Source organism: Pomacea canaliculata, linkage group LG12 (assembly GCF_003073045.1).
Source record: "Pomacea canaliculata isolate SZHN2017 linkage group LG12, ASM307304v1, whole genome shotgun sequence".
Classification (NCBI taxonomy): Eukaryota; Metazoa; Mollusca; class Gastropoda; order Architaenioglossa; family Ampullariidae; genus Pomacea; species Pomacea canaliculata.
The window spans coordinates 1,465,394-1,484,995 of record NC_037601.1 but is presented as its reverse complement, the minus strand read 5'-3'; the positions used below and the strand labels follow the sequence as shown (position 1 = coordinate 1,484,995).

General features: G+C 37.9%; 1 protein-coding gene across 1 annotated transcript; it reads right to left on the bottom strand.

Annotated features, from left to right (window-relative positions):
* Nucleotides 1-413: 413 nt before the first annotated feature.
* On the bottom strand, nt 414-19,311 carry LOC112576627 (protein FAN-like). Its single transcript, XM_025259228.1, has 32 exons — nt 19,170-19,311; nt 18,690-18,797; nt 18,206-18,284; nt 17,842-17,897; nt 16,639-16,723; nt 15,819-15,932; nt 15,349-15,401; nt 14,992-15,124; nt 14,296-14,367; nt 13,769-13,877; nt 13,159-13,252; nt 12,929-13,011; nt 12,334-12,413; nt 12,130-12,220; nt 11,733-11,796; nt 11,054-11,156; nt 10,781-10,850; nt 10,010-10,141; nt 9,228-9,270; nt 6,529-6,761; nt 5,870-5,972; nt 5,449-5,507; nt 5,092-5,159; nt 4,622-4,689; nt 4,114-4,175; nt 3,645-3,706; nt 3,100-3,150; nt 2,590-2,725; nt 2,374-2,412; nt 2,057-2,159; nt 1,602-1,711; nt 414-1,207 (listed from the first exon to the last, which is right to left on the bottom strand). The coding sequence occupies exons 1-32, from the start codon at nt 19,205-19,207 to the stop codon at nt 1,122-1,124; spliced, it is 2,787 nt and encodes a 928-aa protein (XP_025115013.1). The 5' UTR covers nt 19,208-19,311; the 3' UTR covers nt 414-1,121.
* Between the last annotated feature and the right edge of the window lie 291 nt (nt 19,312-19,602).

Genomic DNA, 19,602 nt, shown 5'->3' with positions numbered 1-19,602 from the left:
TAATAAAACAAACTTGGCTCAGGAAGAGTCTGAACCAGATTGGTAAGCATCAGTTATCTCTCTGTAACAAACTGTCGCGTGTAATAATCGGATCGCTTGTCGATTGATAGTTGCTTGTGGCTGATGAGGGATTTTGTTTCCCATCCTACCTTCGTGCTAGATTATCATATCAACTTCCTCAAACAGGCAAATGGAACAGATTTAGTAAGCATAGTCAAATGATAGTCCTTTGCTTTATAACTGATCAGGAGGATTTTGTGTCCTGTAAATTCCTTGCATTTTAGAGTGGTCATGTACAGACATCTGTCTACTGGACTGCAACAAGTAAGGTCATCTTGGGCAGTTCCTCTTGTTGTGACAGACCAAAAACAACTGGCTACACTTTTCATGAAATTGAAAATGTACAGAAAATATTAATTTGTTGACTTTATTCTGTTACTGATGAGACCTAAAACCTCTCACTGTTTTCACTCGGCAAATAAGTCTTGATGTTGCTTATAGCAAAGTTCCATCCAGTAAAAAATACCACATTGTGGCAAATCTTTGGCAAGCACGGAATGAACACACAAACAACGTTAACAATGATGCTAAGGAATGTTTCAGACAAGCAAGAACAATGGCTGATATGTGGCTCTCCAAAGCTTTGGAGTGATGCACATTCTTGTGTTACACAAGCACCAGCTCTTCTCTCACCCTCCCCCTGCCCTGCAGTTAACAAAAATACAAACTTGTGAAATGGCTACTTTTCAATACTCAACAGTTTGTGATCATTTTGAGCAGGGCAAAAGTATGTCCACTACATCATCATCTAATATGTGCATAACAATAATATTTGGCTGCGTCCGCACAAATGCACTGCTGGTTCCTCTCTTAGTGTGCAATTGCAATCAGTCGATCAGTTGAATGAAAGACCACTGGAGTGTTTTGTAACATTTTGCATCCATGCAAAGAATGAAATATGGACATTGGGGGAAAAAAATCCCAAAAGGATGCAAGATGCAAATAAACTATAAATGTGCCATAAAGCAACATGCCGCCACCTCGAACTCCATTCCTCACTGCGACAATGCAGCATCTTAAGGTCAAGGACACATATCCCGCTGTCCCCACCTCGGTCAAAGTCAAGGTCCAGGTTTCCACAGTCTGATGCAGCGGTCTTCACCTCCTGACAGTAGGACTCCCCTTGTGTCGATGCTTGTGATGCCACCTGGACAACAGAATGAAAAGGTGGTCACACCATTTGCAAGTAAATATGCACTTAATTCCTTAACTAAGCATGTCATGCACTGTCAAACCTTGTTAACTTGCCACTTCTGACTCTCACCAAAACAAATATTTGCGATTTCTGCTAGGAATTGTGGTTCTCCCTTAAAAAGGTGTATTTTTCTTTTCTTTTTTTTCTTTTTTTTTTTTTAGAGATTGCCTTTTTGTCTCTCACCATAATCTGAGGTAGATCACTGCCAGTTAATCAATATTTGGATTTAATAAATCTTTCCCTGTATGAAGTTGAGGTGAGTGTTAACATTAAACTGCACATAAGCCTTAGGAAACCTTCTGCCTGTGTGATATCTGTGGATGGACACAAATGCTGTATGTCTTACCTTTGTGCGCTTCCAGCTGTGCCACCACTTGACCTACATCCATATCCCACACCTGTAGCAAACCTGCTGCATTGCCTGTTACTAACAGACTTCCCAGTGCACCTATGCAGCTGCCAGAAAAAAAACTGATGTTAGAATGATGCTACATGTTAAATGAGCTGTTACACGGTTTGCAAAGATGACAGTCAGGTTTAGTAACGTTAATGCTAGCCTAGAGCACCTATACAATAAACTGGCATTTACGAGGAATTTATTGTTGGCAAATGTAGACTACTTCAGTGTTTCTTGTGCATAGTGCAGTCTTCTACTTGCACATCACTGCCACAACACCATAAGCATTTTATATATATATGCAACTTCAGAATCATTAAGACAAAAATAATCTGATATAAAAAGTCTTTTAGCTTGTCATGTGCAACGCTGTATGAGTATCACTCATCCTGGCATCTACTCACAGAACTGGGTGAGTTAAATCCTTTGCAAACATTTCTGTCATTGTGTCCATGTCTGTGACCTTTAGGAGTCGATCTGCCCCACAAGTCACAATACGCCGACTTTCTGCAATGCACACATGAAGAACAGTGCATCAGGGTTGCAACTACATGAAAATCTACATGAAAACTGTAGTACCCACATTATGACACTTGCATGGATGCAAGTTACAGCATTTGTAAGGAAATATTTACTGCAAGAGTTCATGGTTCTGTTCTGTCACCAAGCTCTTTTCACCTTAGTTTTTGAGATTAAATGCAGCAACTGCCTAAGCACTTACCAAGGCACATGTAGCAAGCATTTATAGGCCCATCATGCACTGCAACACAAGAAAACTCGTGATTTATTTGTGGCATTTTTCTAAACATGTTCCCTACTATCATGTTTGCTTTCACCATTTGAATCTTGTCTTCTTTTTATTCTCTTCTGTCTCTAGATCACACACCCATATGTACACACATGAATGCATGTACCATTTCCTTCTCTCTTTACTCACAAGAGATGCTGCTGACAAGGTAGCAGTGGTCAAGGTCCCACAAAGCCAGATGGCCATCTCGTGACCCTGTCACCAAGCGCCGACAGGATGCTTGGGTGTCCATGCACAGCACCCCATCTTCATGGTCTAGTTGGCCCTATCCATAGAATTGCAGCTGTACACTGGACACTTATTCTTTACAGATTTATCAAGTAAACTTTCAAGGTTAATTTAAGTCAAAGTTGAACTCATAATTGCTTGCAGATTAATAGAACATACAGCTGTCATGAGTTGGTAACAAAAATGCTTCATAAATTTAAAAAATTAATATTTTTCAGAAAAAGCAACCAAAGACTGGCCTCAATTTGAATACTGATGAACTAAAAGATACAGCCAAGCCAGAGCTTCAAGCATACACATGAGGCATTGCTCTATTAATAAGACTAAAGAGGGCACTGTAGGAAATAAGGACATTTTTGTCATTATATCTGTAGACTTTATGTCTTTCTGAACATATAACAGATAACTCACTAGGTATTCAGAGTGTGTTACTGAATCCTGCTCTTCTTCCAGCTGCCACATCTGCATAAACAACAAGCACCCATTTAATTGCATATAATAAAGTAATATAACTATTTAGAAAAACAAAAAGCATTACAATGTTCTGGAACTTAGTAAAAAAAGAAAAGGTTGACGAGAAGTCCACTTTGACCAAATATTGGTCAAAGGTAAGTTACAAGATCATGTTTACCTAAAACAAGGGCATTTTATGCCTTCATAGACTAATACTGCATTATCAGTTTTGTTAGCACCTTGGAGTTTCATCAACCTAGCAGTGGTCCATACTGGACTTTCAAGCTCAAGCTAGCAGAGCTATGCAATTATCACTATAATTTAAGCACACAAAACTTTTAAGCCCTTTATAATTCTGAAAATGATCCACAAATACTCAAGGGATAAATTGTTGCAGTCTTCACTGCAATGCCAGTAAAATTTCATGAGAACAAACTCTAAAAATCAATAATTTAACTCACCATTTGATCTTAAGGGTGACCTTTTACCTTAGTCTCGCTTACCTTGACAGTTCCATCCCATGATGCTGTATAGAGGACCCTTTCCATCCACATGATGCAAGATACTACAGATGAAAGACAGGCCAAGAGGAGAATTTTATTAGTATATATTTTAATTAGGTTTCCATGTATTCTACTATGCAAATAATTACTTGACTTCTATACGAAAAATATTTTTATCATGAAAAGCGCAGTAAGATAGTCTAGAATAAGAAATGAATATAAAATATTATGAACTCCGCAAATGTATCTCCTATCTCTGGCATTCTGAATGACAAGTTCCTAACTTTCATCTGAGAGGTTTCTTCTTAAGGATGCTTTCTTCTTGCTATGCTCCTGCTTAACCAATGATCATAAATATATATTTATAATGATCATAATAATCATAAACCACAGATAGGAATCTTTATTCTAGCACACATACATGCACACTAGTCTGGTCATATGATGATATACAAGCAAAAGTATAAACCTGCATCGTCATGTGCCTGAAGAGTTTCTTGCACACTGCCATACTCTATGCTGTAGAAATAACTGTAAACAATACAAATTCAAGACATATTTTCAAAGCAAAATTTCTGGGTACTTTACTTAACAATACTGTGCATTAATCTTAAAGAATATAAAAATACTTGAGCAGAAAGAAATTTGCATAAAGGCTATGCTTTGTCCCTGGGATTGTTTGGCACAGAAATCAATTTTCAGTTTTACAAACATGTCAAAAGCTATAAATGAATAACTGTTATATTCAGAGTTCAACAAGTTTTATATAATTTTAAAACAAGTTTTATATAATTGCTATATAACTGTTGGAGAGCAAAGAGGCACCACTTACACCCTGGTATGGCTTTTACTTCAATATTACTTATTTTCTCCATTTCTTCCCTCTGGGACTATAATATGGTGCACAGACAAGTTACAACTACAGAGGACAGCTTCTTAGGACTGGTAACTGACTGTTGTAATACAGTGATACTTACACATTGTTATCCCAACTGCCAGCAATGATGGTTTTGTTGTCTGGCATGACCACACATGAAGACAATGGCTGCCACAGAAAGATTGTCTAAGTTCACAGGTCCAAAAAATTTAGTGACAAATGAACAAGTGAGCTAACGTTCTGGTGATTATGTCAGCTTCCATTATCATAGCTATCCAATATAAAGGGTAAGACAAAATGAAATAATCCAGTGATAAAGTTAAAAAATAGCAACAGACTAACAAAGTGCATTTTATGATCACGTAATACATGTCACAGAATAATAAGATAATGTATTTTATAATACATGCATGTCACAGGATAATAAATTTTTTTATCATACTTGTAATATAATACATTACAGGATCAAAAGACAATAGAAGAGATGCAAGATAATGGAATAAATTATGAAAGTAAAAGAGAATGGAGAAGTATGAAGTGATGGAAGACTGAAAGCAAGCTTATTCTCACCATAGAGGACAGGTTGACACTCCTCAGCTGCCGCTGTTCTTCTAGTGAATACATCTTTAGCAGACCATCTACACAACAAACCATGTCAAATATGACCCATTAATTTGGACTCAATGTTCTTCTAGTGGATAACATCTTTAGAGGACCATCTGCACAATATGAAGTGCCCAATATACCCATTAGTTCTGACACAATGATCTATTTTCCAGTGCTATAGCAATGAATATTTCTCAAAGATGTCTACAGACTGCCAGGTGCCAAATATGATGATATCAACCATGTCTCTGTGATCTGTTCCCCTGTCCTAACAGTGAATTTGAATGCTGAGCATGAGTACACTGCTTATTGTTAACTTACCGTGAGAAACTGAGAAGATGTTCTTCTCATCTGCAGACATATGAACAGCTGTTACAATGCTGGAACAAAAAACATGTTTGACAAATGAAGACCTGGTAGAATATGTAATACAAGTAACTAGTAATGCTGCCAACTGCTTTCCAATACTATCACAAGAAAACTGATGGCAAAAATAAGGTTACAAACAGCAGCAGAGAAGAATATATACATAGAGAGAAAGTGAGCAAAGACAGTACTGCGGCCATGCCTGCTGAGGAAAGAATTCAACAGGTAAGAAATTTTTGAAAAAGGTAAAGTTTAAGAGATTTTTGCAGGTGGCAACTATCTCAGCACCTCTAACGTTCTTCCTACTGCTTACTGACTCAACACAATTTCAGTCTTTCCCATGCAGATATAAACTGTATGCTGAATGTTTACTAACTTTTTGTGAAGTGTATACTCCAGCTGTGGTGTTAGGCTGTCAAAATTCTTAAAATTCACAGCTGTACCTTCTTCTTTGTCATCCTGTTTATCAGCAACATCCACTGGAACAAAAATGACCTATGACCTTACTAAATAAAGGTTGTAATCTACACTTACAATAAAATTATGGTGTAGTTTTTACATGGTAAAGAACTCAGAAAGAATTAACTAAGAACTAACAGCTGCTGAACTTGAGATGCAGTACTCTACTAAAAACATACAGCTGCAGTCTAATAAAGCTACTGAACTGGAAAACAGACTGCTAAGTTGCTACTGTTGTCTAGCATAACCACACAAAAGATCTCAATACTGTTTAGTGTAAATGCACCACAGATCCAGCTGTTGTTTAGTGTAACTAACCAGATCCAGCTGCTATCTAGATCCAACAGATCTCAACCACATATCACGTAGCTCTGTGGATCATAATTTACGCACAGATAAGCCTGCTGGCATGATCTACTCCTGAGGAAACAAACTATATTATAGACATAATAATAAAACATTAAACTTGTATCAACAAGATAAAGAAAACACACACACAAAATGCTTCAGTTATAATGGCCCTAAAGTGAAAAAAATTGCAATAAAATAAAGATAAGCTTGGGAGTACATGCTCACCAGATAAGTTTGTCTGCATGAGTGATGGAGCATCTCCGCCCTCCAGGTGCACATTGCTGACCACCTGCACCTCAGGCTTAATGTGCAATGAAACGCTGTGAGCCACCAGGGGTCGTGGGATGGGTCCACTTGTCAAACGCTGGGGATGGGGAGAGGTGAAAAGCTGTTTTGGTGTCTGTCCAAACTCCATGATCTGAGTTTCCAAGCAAGCCCTCTCGTTTAGGTCTTTGATTCTGTTGGAAAGATATGACACTGCCTGTCTTTCAGTTGATAGAAAGTCATAACAACAAAAATCAGGCAGGCCCTTTCGTGTCAATCTTTCATTTTATAACAAAACGGAAATTTCTCTCTCTTAACTTGCTTACTTTAATGTCTGTTAGAAGCAGGTTATGCCTGATATAAAGAGTTACCTCTATGTTTCAAAGAATCATTCAAATCCAGGGGTTAGGGTGGAGAGAGAAAGCCTTAGACAGTACACTATTAGTTATTGCTGTCAAAGTGCCACAACACAGTTTTGTTTGAATGGTTTTATCATCTGTTAATCTAAAACTGTGTAGTAAGGGTTTAGTGCAGCGGTTCTCAACCTGTGGGGCGCGACCCCCTGGGGGGTCGCGACGTGCCTACAAGGTGGTCGCGAAGGTGGTCATTTTTTAAAAGTTTCTTATACTGGTATTAGTGAAATTAGTTTACATTGTGTAACCGAGTGGTGAGGGCGATCAAACTCCAAATCTCTTCTCCCTATTCAAGTACACTGTCTCGGCATGCAGTGACTTCTCACTTCCAAAACTCAAAACACAATCCCCCTCTCAACAATTAAGCCTCCAATCTCCCTCCTCTCGCCTTTTGCCCTCTGTCTCCCCCAATCTCTCATCGCTGACTCCCCTCTCCCTCTCCAGTCACACCTCTCTCTTTTTTTTTTAAAAAAAAAAAAAAAAAAAGGCACGCATTCAGGAAACGTCCATCATTCACACCCTTTCGCCCTCGCACGTGCTCAGTCCTAGTACTCTATAGGTCCCTGACAGAAGGCCATGACCAGACAGTGCGGGGTGGGGGCTTAAGAACGACCGATGACTGCTGCTAATGGCATATTTATCGGACATATTTGAGAAGCTGAACGTTGTGAATACTTCTCTGCAAGGGAAAGACACCACCATATTACAAACAACTGACAAGATGAATGCTTTCGTCCGAAAAATTTCGTTGTGGACGCAAAAGATACGCCAAGAAAATATTTTTTATATGTTTCCGTGCTTGTGTAAGTGCAAGGCTGACTTTAACTTGAATCTTGATCAGGTGAAGAATGTAATTATTGCCCATCTAAGCGGACTGCAAGAAAGGTTTCAGCATTATTTCGCTGAAATTGATGTGACTAAATACGATTGGATTCGTAATCCATTTCTGGCTAATCCTAGCACAAGCGGGTTGTCCACGCAAGAAGAAGAGCAGCTCATCGACCTTTCGAGTGACCAATCCCTGAAAATGGTCTTCAAACAACACCAGTTCCAAAATTCTGGATTAGCGTCAACGGTGAATATCCTCTCCTTTCTGAGAAAGCAATGAAAGTTCTTCTGCCATTTTCAACTTCGTATATGTGTGAGCAAGGATTTTCAGCATTGGCAGCACTGAAGTCGAAATACAGAAATCGTGTGGACGCAGAGGCTGAGCTGCGAATAGCAGTGGGTACGAACATCGCACACAGGTTCGCTTCTCTATGCAACAGCAAGCAGGCTCAACCTTCTCATTAATCAAAGTGAGTGTCCAATAAAATAATATTTATTAGCACCGCAGAATTTGCTTTAGTAAAATTTCATTAACAGTTATACTTCTTGCAGATACGAACTTTGTTCTTCCGTTGTTGAATTGCATTGATTTCCTCGACGCGGCGTTCGAGGTTAGCTAAGGCTCCCCCCCGCTCTTCCACCGACCTAGCTGGCTAAGGGGGTCGCGGACGTACCGGTGTTCGTCAGGGGGGTCGCCACAAGTAAAAGGTTGAGAACCGCTGGTTTAGTGGATATTGCAGGAATAAAAAACTTTCTCTCTCACACACACAACCAGTTGCAGGAGGAGATCCAGCAAAATCCCCAATCACTGAATGAGCTTGGCAAAATGCCATGGCGACATTCCCTCTACAGCAAGTTTTCAGTCTTATGTCATGAGTGGCAAAGTGCAGGTGGGACTCCAAAAAGCATCTGTCCCTCCCTCATTCTGTTGTCACTGTTCAGATCTCTGCCACTGTTGTATCATCCTGCTTCACTCCGCCCTTTTATACTCCTTTCTGGACACACTTTTTTGCAATGCTGCTGTAGGTCTATGCTCACTGGCACCAAAAGACCTAACCAATAACCACCCAACACATTCATCGCGATGCTTCTGTAGGTATGCATCAATGTGCACCATAAGCCCAAATATAAATCAGGACTGGGCTACTGGTCACCCCTCTATAATACATGTAGAAACAATCTCCATGAAGTTTCACTAGCGGTCAGAATGAAAGACAGAGTGAAATCTAAGTGTTGCTCAGTAGGGCCAAAATAGCACTAAGCTGCTAATATAGTGTAGCTACATTAATATAGTACAACTACACTGCTTCAAGCTGCTAATATAGTGTAGCTACATTGCTTCAAACTGCAATCAACTACAGATACAAATATCCTGATGTTCTGATGAACTGACCACAGGCGAGTCTGCCAGATACTGACCTTTGCAAATCCACTGAGCCTTCATAGGTCAGATAATGAAAGACTGCAAAGAAAAAGACAACAGTCTGAATGCTTGGTGATTAGGGTCTTCTAAATCTTTTCTGACAACCACAAAATAAATAAAAACAAAAAAACTAGACTCATACTTCCTCCTCATTGCTGAAGTGGTTTTAAGAACAATTGAGATACAATCAAAATTTCAATCGAGATGCAATCAAGATACAAGGAAATTATCTGAAGCTGTTTAATGCATAAAAGAGTGATAGAAGAAGAAGACAAGATTAACAAAGTGACAGGAGATTAGTGCCTTGATAGAGTGCAATGAGTTCTGATCTTGCAAAGAAACTGTACATAATAAGCATCATCCTCATCAAGATTAGAAATAGCACAAGAAGAGAATAAGAACCTTCTAAAGACTGCTTGAAGTGTGAACAAATAGTTACATGCCTTGGATAAATCTATCAGACATTGCTTATTTTTCTGTGCTTTACAAATGCCTGCCATGAAGGCTTTGACTCCAGTTCATTTTTCCTTTCCATAGACACTTTCCCCATTGTTTTCAGAAAATATGTTAAAAAAAAACGCACGGCTAAATGGAGTTATGAAACCCAAAATCAACAGAAGCAGAGATCAGGTAAAAGGTGAAGATTAGAGCAGAAATCACATGAAAGTGAAATTAGGAGTAGAAATCACATGAATGGTGAAGCCAGGTGCAGATAGAATGTTTGTATGTATGGCACTTAGTTATTCAGTGCAAAATCTCTGTGATGAAACGACTTTACCATTGTCAGCTTCCATTGCTGCTTCCCCATGTTGTTTGTAGCCAAAGATCAGATCAATCCAGAGGTGAAGGTGGCGGGACACATAATCTGATTCCAGTGCTTCTTGCAGTTTGCAAATGAAGTCTTTAGGATCTAGTCAGCGAATACCAAAAAGAAAAAAAATAATTAAAACATATACACATATATATAAAAAAACATACATGATGTTGCTATCTTTTACACACTCACACTCCTCCCCACTTCTTCCCATTTGAAGTGCAAGAGAGGTAGGTGAGGGAAGGTGATAAGGATTCAATCCAACAGACAAAACCTGACAAACATGATGAACTGACAGTAAATGGAACAAAGAAAAAAAGAAAACAGACTGAGATAAAACAATGATACAGAAACCGAAATGGAGAATGAGATGATAAGACAGCAAATCAAAGATTCAGAAGGAATTCACAACACATCAGGCCCTTCTCAATTTAAATATTGTGTCTTGACAAAATATATAATCATCATGATGAAAGACTTAATGCATCTTGTAACTGGAGAGTCTTATAACAGGCAGGTCAAGTCTTCTGAAGAGCTACTCAAATCTTGATGGGCTAGTCACATCATATTCTCAGCAAATTAAGATTAGGCCTGTCATGGTATTCCTGATTAAAGCCACATTGATATGTTGTCAATGGCATTTAGTAAACTGTTCAGCCAAGTGTTTAGTGTCTGGAAACCTTAATACATCATGTTAAAAAACAAGAAGCATTTGGCTTGCTAAAGAGTTCTCACCTGAGGCCCATGGTGGTAAGGACACATCCCCTACAGGTCGGCCATCATTACGAAAACCAAAGTTGATCACCTAAAAGACAGAATTTAAAGGCAAAGAAGGTGATCTTGAGCATTTGAATTAAATTTGTGGATGATGAGCAAAAAGAATTGACAAAGAACTTGAAAGATATTACCTGCATGCACACATGTACACACACACACTTATGGTAAATCAGCAGAATCATAAACTGGGGAAATTCCTCGCCCAGCAAATCTAGCAGCCAGTCCACTCACTCCATTATGCACTAGAAATTCTCCTGAGCCAGCATAAAATTCTGGAATCAGCTCCTTGAAGTCAGAAGCCCCAGTCAGACAGTTAGTCCATGTGTCCTGTATGCTGAAACAGGAAAAATAATATTGATGAAAGCATTGTGTTCCTCTCTACTTCCCCCATAAACTCCCGTGTTCCATGAACCCTGGAGACTAAAACAAGAAATATTAGTAATGCCAGTGATTGAGTAAACATCCCTCCCAAACTCTACACCAGTGCATAGCCCATATCTTCTGGAGGCAGAAAGAGTTCCTCTTTAATCTCTCACAATGTCACGGCCACTAGCAATCGGTACGAATCAAGCATGAATGCCTCCTTTACACACCCAAGTGGTCTGCTGTGTGGCCTTTGAGTTTGGCTGATACTGCAGAAAGGTGTTATATAAATGTGTTTATTATTATTAATGCAACAGATTAGTGACACATACTGTAGGGGAGTAGAAGTGAACTAGAAAGAAATGTCCAGTTCACCAAGGACACGAAAGGTCCAGTGTGAAGTACTTGACTTCATATTTCAATGCAGAAGAAATTATAGCCTGAAAAATAAATTGTTCAACAATCTACAAGCTAGAAATAAAACTGAGCCATGCAGCATTCTTTCTGCTTGAGAAAACTAAAGACTTTATCACTTAAAAAGTCTCACCTGTTGAACATCCTGTCTGGATGATCAAACCTTCCATTCTGAAGACACAGCACATATTCTGGAGCTAAAGCATAGAAATATTAATGGAGAATGAGTAAGATCACAGACCAGACATGTTCGTCATGCAATTTCCCTTGGCAAATAAATTAATTTTTCATTGTCTTCAGACAGGCATGTTATATGACTGGCAGTAGGACATGACAGAGAATTGTCAGTATCTGCAAAGGACTAATAGACCTGACATGCTAGTGAAAGCTGGATGACACCTATGTGATCTGTTCTATGACAGAAGAGTAGTGGGAGCAGCCTTGAAACACCACCACAGGGCTGGGATATGGCGCTATAGAAGCTTACTTTATTATTATTAACGCATGAATTTAGCTATTAAACATCTTACCGATCCTAGCAAGGAAGAAGAGGACATATCCAGGATTGGAGTAATGTGATCCATACAAAAACTTGGGTTCTGGCAGGTCTGGCAGACGCTCCTGATTAACACAGAAAATGCAGACAAATAAGTCCTCAGACCCTCGGACACTTAACTTGTTTGCTATGTGTTATAAATGTATGACACTTAACTTATTAGCAAAGGGCCACAAACCTTGATTTTCTGCAGCCTCTCCTCATTGAGAGCACCTATGGGCTTACTGAGGTCCCTGAAGGTACTTTCATCATCCAGATCTGAAAAATAAAAAAATAAAAACCCTCACCCAAGTACAACTCGTATACACCATTATTTTGTAAAACAAAACAACCACAAATAAAATGAGAGCCAAATGTTGGACTAAATTAATCCATCTGAAGAGACCATAAGAGGACAGAACCACAAATATTAATATTAACATATAAAATAAAATATTAAGCTGATGCATCAGCATAAGCAGAGGTGTATATATACATGTATGCATTCAATTCAATTCAATTCAATTCAATTGCATAACAACATACCGATATGCATGTGTACACACATACTTGCAGGCTCCTTCCACATTAAAGTTTGACTGCAGTATTTTCATTTTCACATGAATTTGTGATTAAAGGGAACAATACACATAGCTGAAAGTTTTCAACTCAGAAAATGACCAGCTGAGATTTTCTGCTTGTAACTTTTTCTTCTGTTTATATGGGCCAAATTATTTACAAAAGATGAAATAATTTGCTATTATTGAAACAATGACAAGTGTTTATATTCCTACCTAATTGTGAACTGTGATAATCCTGAACCACCCATGGCATCACAGGATACTGTGTAAGATCATTGAAACTTCGGTCAGCCATGCTGTGGAATGATACATTAAACCAGAAAATCAGTCTGTTTTTCCTCCTGGCAATTTGCATATTTCCACAAATATTTTAAAAAGCTAGAAACTAGAAAGAGCTCTAACTCGTGCCTGTACCAAGCGGCCTGTTCAACTGCCAAAAATACCTGTTGAGGTAAAGCAGATAGTCGTAGTTTGATGTGATGCCACTTTGCCATCTCAATGTCATGTCTTCCTGACGCCTCTCTTCCAGCTGTAGTTCTGAACACAGTCGTCACCTCAAGATGTAGTTAAGCATCAGGACGCAAACTGAAATACTTCTGCCAAGACTCATAGCTGTCTAGGTCAGAATAAATTTTAGCAGATTCTGTCTACTTGCTTATATTTTCTGAATTTGTTGTAATGAAGTAAGTGATTGATAAGAGATGACTAACATGTACTGATACATTCTGAACACCTGGAGATTTCAGCAGCTCATTCTAAATATTATTCTTAAATCAACAACTACATAAACTGTTCTCTACAGCAATAATTAGAAATGCTGTCAACCTAGCGCAGTCAATTACGGTCCGTTATCTACAATAAAGCCCTGCTTTCTTTCTCATGTTCATTAAATGAAAAATTACTGTTTGTGCAAGTCTCTTAAGATATTCTGAGGCATCGTTTGTTCATCATTCACCTCCTTCAATATATACAGCTACATAACATAGCAATGGTTACATTAATATCTATCTTAAGAATAAAATAGCAATTTTCTAAAAGGCAGCCTCCCCCTACCTTCAAGGTGAGTAATTTTTTCATAAAACTCATTGCGGTCTGCTTCAGTCTTCATTGCCAGGTACAGGTGTGTGACAGGGGCAGTGTCACAACACTCAATCTCCACGCCCTACAAGATTAATTCTCAATAGGTACACCACAGGCACCCACCTTCTCTCTGTATTATTATTTTTTAAATATATTTAATACTCTGTTGATAAATGCTTAAATTTTCTTTTGAAGTGACTAGTGATAAAAACTAGCATTTGGCTGTAAAATTTAACTACTTGTGTGAAACAGTACTTATAATACTCATACTGTAAAATAGACAAGTCAATCTGCAAATAATTGTAATGACAATGACACTATATACAGCTCAAGCATAATTTCTGAATTTTACAAAATGGAATGCTGTGCTTCCACGACTCGTATGATTCTCTGAAGCCTGATAAAAATGAATGATAGAGATAAAAATACTTGGTTTGTATGACACTGATAATTTGAAAAAAATCCTACATCAAATTCATTGCATGGTCAGGCTGACTTACCAACTGTCTTAGAAGAAATCGACGAAGAATGATCTGCCGGATATCTTTGATCCTGATTTTCAGGACAGGCCACTGTCAAGAGATAATTCAAATCATCCACAGAAATGAAAACATTCTGACCAAATTATGCACCTGCACACGTGCGTGTGTGTGATTCATAAAATTAATAGTCTACCAATCAGGTAAATTTGCGCATTTTCTTTTTTTTCTCACTTATGTACACTTACTGATGAGAAGTCACTAAATAACTTAATCTGGGACATAAGCTTGAAGTGCTAGTTGCTATATCAACAATTCCCATCACAACTGTGGGTATTCTCCCCTTGTCTGCCGGCCTCTATTGCTCCTAGATGACATTATCCATTAGAGATAGAAATGGAAATAACCCTATAAGATATGGCTGCAGTCTCTCCTTTATCCTTTCACATCTTTACTTTTGTGGGAAAGAACAGTCTCTGTCTACATTCAATGCATGTCAGCCAATGGAATAAGACCACAAACAAAAATAACGACATCTCTGAAAGTCCTTGTTTGTGAGTCTGGATTTTAATGTCCTGCATGCTTGCTTCTGTCTCTTGAGCTACAATCTGTCACATGTGAACAGGGGTGCATGCGCACACACACACACACCTCTTCTAAACGTAAAATACTGAGAGATAAAAAAATTAAAGAAACAGGAATCATACGACTACTAACACGGTCAATGTTGTTGAAAGGCTGAAAGTAGAGGCGTGATGATGTCAACATGATGCGGCCAGGGTTTGTGGCAAGGGGTGTGATACGGTCAGCCTGTGTCTCCAGTAGGATATTCTCATACAAATCTTCAAGCCTGTGGAATGAAACAGTAATCCTGCCTTTGAGCTAAGCACGTCTAATGTGTTCCTTTGACAAGAAATTTTTTTTTTTATAACTACCGCAATATCTACAATCACCACTGTTACATAACATGCACTGCTGTTGTATTTTGATGATCAGCATATCTACAATACCACTACCATCATCATGGAACATGGTCTATTGTTGTATTTTGACTGACACAAAGATTATACACACCAGCTAGTGTTGAACTTGACCCGTGATCGGCGAGACAGCACAATGACACTGATCTGTTGCAGAAAAGGGCAGACATTAAACTGTTCAGTATTCGTAGACTGACTGTACTACAGAAAAGTGCATACTTTAAAGTATTAGAATTAAATAAAAAATTAAGTAACAGAATAAAATAAAAATAAGAAAACTGATTCTAGTTTCCTTAGAAAGCAGAAGAACAACAGCTTTTGTTGATATGACACAAGTGCATGCTGTATAATTAAAATTTTAATTATGTTTTATTTCCATACAATAATTCTGCTGAAGGAGATGATGCAGATTATCTCCTCAGATAACTAAACAAGCCTACAAACAAGCCTCCACCTCTTACTGTAATCATCTTACTCTTAGTGTCTTGCTCTTAGTTTTGTTAGTGAAACTAACACCACAATGCTGTTAGTTGTGATGTGTGTTATGATAATTATCAGCCTCACCATAGCTGCCTGTTCTGCAGGGGGAAGAGTAGAGGCCCGGTGAATTTGACAAATAGGGCCGAGGGCATCATCCAGAGTGGCATAGTTTAGGCGGAAAAAATAGTCTGCTAAGCCCTGAAAAGTGGCATAGCTTAGACAAAAAAGGCAGCCAGCTAAATTCAAGAGACAAAAAGGCGAAACTACCAGACTGGTCCTGAATATGCCGTCTGCATTTCAAGCTAAAATACAGACTGAACTGTCATTGCTCTTAAATGATTGAAGAAAACTGATCACCTTTGACATTATGAAATGTTTCATATAATGTAGATTCCATTACTTGGGTTGCTTAATCTCTCACCTGGGTTGACCCTTATTGATTTGCTCTAAAGGCATTTTCCACAATGTGTTATGCACTGTTTAAATGGATCACATAGACACAAAGATGAGTTGCAAAGGGGAACATCCAGATTGTCTTTTTTTTTAATCTTCCTTGAATCATACTGCATTTAAATGGTTTGTTTTGACTGAGCTAATATGATGTTTTGGTGTTGTGCCTTTAAAATATAAACATTAAAACTGTTCTGTTTGAAACATCTTTTTCCCCCGTTGGTGAAGATTTACTCAGAACAGTAGAGAAATGAACCAAGATCAAATAAATATCATGTAAATTACACATTTTCTAGTTTATAAAATATTAAACTTCTATTTAACTTTGAGTAAGTTATGGCATAATTCACAAAAACATTCAATCCATTTAATGCCTTTTAACCTCTCATTTACATGAAGCTGACTTTCTATTTAAAAAAATCAGTTTCAAGCTAAGGAGAACTAAGATACTTGCCTTTTTAAAACCAAAGGGCGCAATAATGTTGTTCTTTTTCATTTCCACACATTGATCTGAAGTGATTTTCAGAATCTTATCAATCCTGGAAAAAACAATTATAAAAAAATGAAAATAAACAAAAAGACAAAAAAAAAAAACCCCCAATTTTGTTACACTGTCACATCAATGACTGTGTTTCAAATCATGGGTTAAATGATTATTCTGTAAACTAATATTTTGCAAGACAAAAACATGCTAACCTCTGTAAATGTGCTGTAAAATAGCCAAACTAAAAATACTACACTTAGATTTACCCATTATAACAGGTAAATAAAGTATTCTGCTATATTTGTTGCCATCAGTTGCAGTTATACCTCTGTCAATAATGTGGTCCAGACACCTAAGAGATCAGTCTTTCTGAATTGAATGGTAAATAGGTGTTCAAACCACCTACAAATTTGTCAGCTATAGACAGATAAAGTAGAGGCAGAGGAAGAGAACGGATATATATATATAGAGGGAGACAGATATTTGTGACATAGTTTCAGTCTTCATAAAAGTCTATTTTCCTTAGCTGCACATTTTTTTGTAGGTTCATTAGAGTGCTAAATGTTTTTTAAATTACCATTGACAGAAGTAGTAGTATTAATAATAATAATACAATAAAATATAATTTATATAGTATAGTTCCCACTTGTCAATGAGCTCAATACACTTAAACAAAAGAGTAAAATGAGAAACAATTACAGCTGAAGAGTTGCAAACTACAAAAACAAAAAAGATAAGAGATGTAGGGAAAAGGAGGAGACCACCAGCTACTGGAGCTATTTATAAAAAAGGCAGGTCTTAAGGCCAGCCTTAAAAGCTTCAAAGGTAGTCATAGAATGAAGAATGAAGCAATAGGGACAATGCACTATAGACATGCTCATATTTTTAAGGTTCCAGCTGATGGAAAAGCATGTTGCACATAATCATAGGTACAGTACAATATGTCACCATTTTTTTAAAAACCTTTTATATGTCCTTGTCAGAATGCCTGCATCTGATTTCCTAAATGGGGTAGGGATATTCACTTATCTTTTCGAGAACAGAATCTTCTACAAAACTGAGACGACAGGCCACAGTCACTTGAAAACAAACTTTTGGTATTTTGGAAAACCTGTATGAAATCATGATCTCTGTGAATCCACTATTCAACTTCATTGGACACCATTCACTCACTTGGACAGCAGTCCCACTTGGTGCTCTTCAATGACTTTGACATTCTGCATTGGAAACTGGAACAGTCAAGACAAGTTCTTGCTGTATTTGGCTTTTAGTAACAGTTAGTATGTCTCACAGGTCATATTACATAAAAAACAAACATTCACTTGCACTCATTGACATAAATGTACATATACACTCATAAAAAAAATTGCATTACTCGCTAAAATTACAGCATTAAATGCATGCACAAATAGAAGTATATACAATTTTTAAAATAAGAAATATGAATAAAAAAGGAAGAGTGGATGGGAGGGGAAAAAAAGGTGAGGTTCTAAACCTAACATTTACCTTTACGAAAGGTCATAAGGCTAGTACATACCTTTAAGATAGGCCACTGTATGTCTTTTGGCACAAATACAACAGACTTTGAACAAACTTTCAAGTGACCCCTTTGTTCTCTGAAAGCAACATTTTCACACACACATGAGAAACTGAATTTTAAAAAAATACCAAATTGAATCAAATAAATTAGTTTATATTAATATAATGTCTTTGTTAGAATTGTATTCTACAAGGTTAAAGCTCATGATTATTTTCTTCTAAGCAACATCACGTAGATCCATTCAATGCATACAGAAGTGCAAAAGTGCACATATGTGTATGTAAATAAAATGTATGTGTGTGAGAGTTTAAGCAGGAAGTGAAAATGAAATTTAAAGTTGTTAAACTTCCTAATAATCATGTAGATTTTGTCCTGCTATAAATATCTGCTTTCTGGAAGCATCGACAGAAGAAGAGGAAGTGGGCTGCTAGATCTTCAGTAATAGGAGGAGTTAAAATAACAGTGATCAGTGTAACAATACTTGTTAACAGTCGGTGGCGAACTGCTGTCGACATAGCCATCAGGATAAAAATAAACACTGAAATCCTCGAAATAGATTTCTCCCGGTTCCAACAGCAGCAACGAAAATCTGCGAAAGGAACAATAACCACTCTGATTGAAAGCAAAACTACAAGGAAATTCTTAGCTGCGATTGTTTTCCTCAATATCCTGTTAGTCTTAAATATCCGCATGTATCGATCGACTTGTGTTTGCAGTTTCTCTTTAAGAAATAAGAGAAAAAGTACGTTGTTATGAAAATGTTTCCACAAATGTTTCAGACTATCTTGAAATGTATCAGTCATAATGAACTCGAAAGTTCTGTCCATTCTTCGCTGAAATCTGTGGGAGACCGTGAAGTGATGTGACTTTCACCCTTCGTCAAACTGACAACCAGCTTCTGATGAGTCGGCTGGCAAATCAAGCATTTGAACCACTAAAGCAGTGGACAGTTTTACGTTACCTTTCTTGGCCAAGCGTGTCGGTTTCGAGAAAAGTCATAGTCGTCAAGCGAAGTGTCTGCAGACCATCGTCGCCTCACGCCCTCCTTGTGCAGCTGCCTGCTGCCAGAGTAGCTTCCCTTGGCTGGGAGCTCTCCAATCTATAAATAACTCTGACCTCAGTTGGGGGCAACCCCCGGAAATGGGTTTCCTTGCAACATTGAGGGTGAGTGTAGAAAGTGGATTTGAGCGAGATGACAACGATTTCTTTTTTAGGTGCTGCATTTTCTTTCAAACTGGTGTGTCTTAAGTGTGTATTAATATAGAAAAAGGTGATTTTATATATTCTTGCTGGTCCGATCGAGCTGCCTCGTTGACCACACGACGCAGGACCGGACGACGTAGGCGACGGAACGAAGAAATGAAGGGAGGACGGTCGATGGACGAAACGTAGAA

What these genes read in the sequence shown, in the direction of transcription:
- LOC112576627 (XM_025259228.1), bottom strand. Translation starts at nt 19,207, where the DNA reads ATGACTTTTCTCGAAACCGACACGCTTGGCCAAGAAAG. An exon ending in CATGGGATGGAACTGTCAAG is followed by an intron (nt 3,151 to 3,644) that starts GTAAGCGAGACT and finishes TTGTTTATGCAG; the next exon opens with ATGTGGCAGCTGGAAGAAGA. An exon ending in GATTTAACTCACCCAGTTCT is followed by an intron (nt 1,712 to 2,056) that starts GTGAGTAGATGC and finishes TTTTTCTGGCAG; the next exon opens with CTGCATAGGTGCACTGGGAA.